Source organism: Octopus bimaculoides, chromosome 19, assembly GCF_001194135.2.
Source record: "Octopus bimaculoides isolate UCB-OBI-ISO-001 chromosome 19, ASM119413v2, whole genome shotgun sequence".
In the NCBI taxonomy this organism is placed as follows: domain Eukaryota; kingdom Metazoa; phylum Mollusca; class Cephalopoda; order Octopoda; family Octopodidae; genus Octopus; species Octopus bimaculoides.
The window spans coordinates 36,001,330-36,004,850 of NC_068999.1; the positions used below are offsets into that span (position 1 = coordinate 36,001,330).

General features: G+C 35.1%; 1 protein-coding gene across 1 annotated transcript in view; it reads right to left on the reverse strand.

Annotated features, from left to right (window-relative positions):
- The window catches only part of LOC106876634 (delta and Notch-like epidermal growth factor-related receptor), a 557,360-nt gene that overhangs the window by 120,127 nt on the left and 433,712 nt on the right, over positions 1 to 3,521 (reverse strand). Inside the window, exon 5 of the mRNA XM_014925248.2 lies at positions 417 to 650. Within this exon, the coding sequence (XP_014780734.2) occupies positions 417 to 650 (234 nt within the window). The remainder of the gene's footprint in view (positions 1 to 416; positions 651 to 3,521) is intronic.

Consider the following 3,521-nt stretch of genomic DNA (forward strand, 5'->3'; position numbering starts at 1 on the left):
TATATATACACGCACACCGACAAACATACACACACGAAAAAAACCCAAATGCACACACACATACTCACACACAGGGTTGAACCGTTAAACCCTACCCATTTTTTTGTCTCTTCGTCTTTTTTTTGTTCTTTTTTTCCCATTTTAATCCTTTCTATGAAAGAGCGTATGTTTGAAAAGTGGAGAAACTTTTCCCTTCTTCTCGAGCGTTAAACTATTACATCTGCTTGCTGTTCCTTCGCCTGCAGTCGTCTTTTGTTTTTCGTAAATCTGAACTATATATGTGTGTGTGTGCGCGCGTTTGTGTGTGCGCGCGTTTGTGTGTGCGTTTGTGTGTGCGTTTGTGTGTGTGTGCATGCGTGTGTGAGCTCGCACGTGTGCGTGTATGTGTGTGATTGGGTGGGTGTAAACTACTATACCTGGAATGCAGTAGCAGTTGTAACTGTTTTCCCCATTTTCTTGGCAAATGCCGTTCTTGCAGGGGTTGTTGTGGCAGCCACTATATAAATTATCACAATTGGTTCCCGTGTATCCGTTTGAGCAGAGACATGTGTAATTTCCATTGGTCATCTCAATACAGCTTGAATTCATTGGACAGTTTAATGCCCAGCATGCATCAGTTATTTTCTCTTCACAGTATTCCCCAGTATAACCTACAAATACACAAATAAGGAAACGTCATTTACATGTATAGACGTATACAAGTATAGAAAGGGTGTGAATATTATTATTATTATTATTATTATTATTATTATTATTATTATTATTATTATTATTATTATTATTATTATTATTATTATTATTATTATTATTATTCAGTAGTTTTATTTTTATAACGTGCTTTCACTTCACTACCGAGCGCAGCTCTGTGCGCCTTGGGTATGTACTGTGGTTTGCTGTGGTGCTCTTATGTTTACTGTATTGAAAGTGTTTTGCGTAGAATGTGTGCAGTACCCAGTAGTGCAATTTTCTGTATGTTATATATATTTGTAAGTCCTGGTGTTTTTGTTATGTATTTGTCTGAATATTTTTTTATTATACCTAAGGCACCTACTATGATAGGAATTGTTTCTGTTTTTAGATTCCACATTCGAGTTATTATTATTATTATTATTATTATTATTATCATTATCATTATTATTCAATAGTCTCATTTTAATGACGTGCTTTCACTGCACTACCGGGCGCAGCTTTGTGTGCTTTGGATATGTGCTGTGGTCTGTTTTGGTGCTGATATTTTCACTGTATTGAAAGTGCTGTTAGGTTAGAGCTTGTGGTGCCTTGCAGTGCTATTTCCTGTATCTTATATACATTCGCAAGTCCTGGCGTTTTGGTTATATATTTGTCTGAATGCTTTTTAGTCATAGCTAATGCACTTATTATAGGGACTCCGCATTCGGTTTATTTCTATTTCAAGATCTTTGCATTTGGAAAGTTTCTCTGTTTCTTTTAGAGATACATTACCTTCTGTTGGGATTGATACATTGTTTAGAAGACATTTTTCCTTGATGATCTGACAACTATACCCGGTTTATTAGCTGTTATTTGTCTATCTGGGTGGCATATTCTAGAGTGTGATTGCTTTGTCATTTTCTGAGACTTTTTCTGAGTTGTGCCTATACATCATTTTTCTGTTGTTATTTCATAGTGTTAACATGTCTTCCAGTACATCATTTACATATGACGGATATTCGTCCTCATCTTGTTTGTTGTTAACACAACGTTTCGTCTGATACAACCTTTGTATAACATGTCGCCCCCTCAAAATAAGGGTAGAGGAAAATCGCAAAGCTGTGACACGAGGAGATATTGATAAATCGGGTATAGTTGATCATGTATGGAAAACTGGAGGCCACCTCCCCCTGTGGGATAAAGTTAAAATAATAGACAGAGAACACCAGTGGAAAATACGAAAACTAAAAGAAGCAGCACATATGCTAGGACACATTAACCTCCCAAGCAGACCGAGTGTAGATATGAGTATCATATGGGAACTGTTATTAAGGAAGGATAGGAAAATATTAGATTTATAAGCCCTAAAATTCACTCCATAACTGCCTACGGGCATAAAGCGTAGTGGTTAAGAACGCGGGCTACTAACTCCAAGATTCCGAGTTCGATTCCAGGTAGTGACCTGAATAATAATAATGATAATAATAATAATAATAACAATAATAACAACAACAACATCGACGCTGTGTGAACAAGCAAGATGAGGACAAATATCCGTCAAATGTAAGTAACGTACATAATTCCTCATCTCTTAAATATAGAACTGTAATAGGTGTGTATAGGTCCCAACTCTTATGTCTGTGGGTATATTACTTCTTAAGCAGGACCTGGGAGCAAGAAACAATGTGATTTATTATTTCTTCCCCATCACTACATATTCTGTAGATATATGTTGTATCTTTGGTCGTTTCTGGTGAGGTAGCTTTGATATTTGCCATAATTAAAAACCCCTCAGTTTCTGATTTGAGACCTGAGCTTTTCAACCATTTTTTCTTTGTTTAGCTTATTGCAGGATTTAGCATCTAGGGCTTTTCTGGTAATTTTTTTATCATGCTATTTTGTAGTTCCAGATTCAGGTTTGATTTTTGTTGCTTCACAGCTTTTGTTGCTTTTTCTTTTCCTGCATAGTTTTTAAGCATTATGAGTCCTTTCTATGAAGTAAGAAGACAGATTTTTTTTTTATTTGCTCGTGTTTTGTGGAGTCCCTATAATAAGTGCATTAGCTATGACTAAAAAGCATTCAGAGAAATATATAACCAAAACGCCAGGACTTGCGAATGTATATAAGATACAGTAAATAGCACTGCAAGGCACCACAAGCTCTAACCTAACAGCACTTTCAATACAGTGAATTAAATGTTTTTGTAATCCTACGATGGATATTTTATAGTAGTTTTCAAGCTGAATAAGGTTTCTAAACCTTCAATTCGTTGTATATGTAACCTTTCTATATCAGATTTCTGTTGTGGGTATTCTAAATTCTGTCATAATATTACTTCTTTTCCGGTGTAGTTTGGTTGGTTCATTTAGTGTCCAATTAAGAATATTGCTACTGTAACTTACAACTGGAACAGCAAGAGGTTGATAACTATTATCTTGAGCTCTGTTTTAAGTATTAATCAAACTCGTATGTAGGATTCCGCCTTTATCTTCTCTTTCATATGTGCGTGTCGTACCGTATCTAGTTTATTGATTCCTAAGTATTTATATGTCCGGGTTTGATCTGATACTATTAACATGAAAAGTTTGGTTTAGCACATTCTTCGCAGCCAAAATTCGTATTTATTTCTTTGGTAAGATCCTGCACCCTGTGTACATGGTTTTATAAATTACACCATGTAAATATTGGGTTAGAACCACCTTTAGATAGAAAATATCGAAGGGTTTTTCAACCTAATATTTACATGTTATTTTTACAGCGCTTCTAAACCCACTTCTCAAATACAAAAAAACATTTCACGTTCTCTGGAGATTCTTATGACAATATATATATATATATATATATATATATA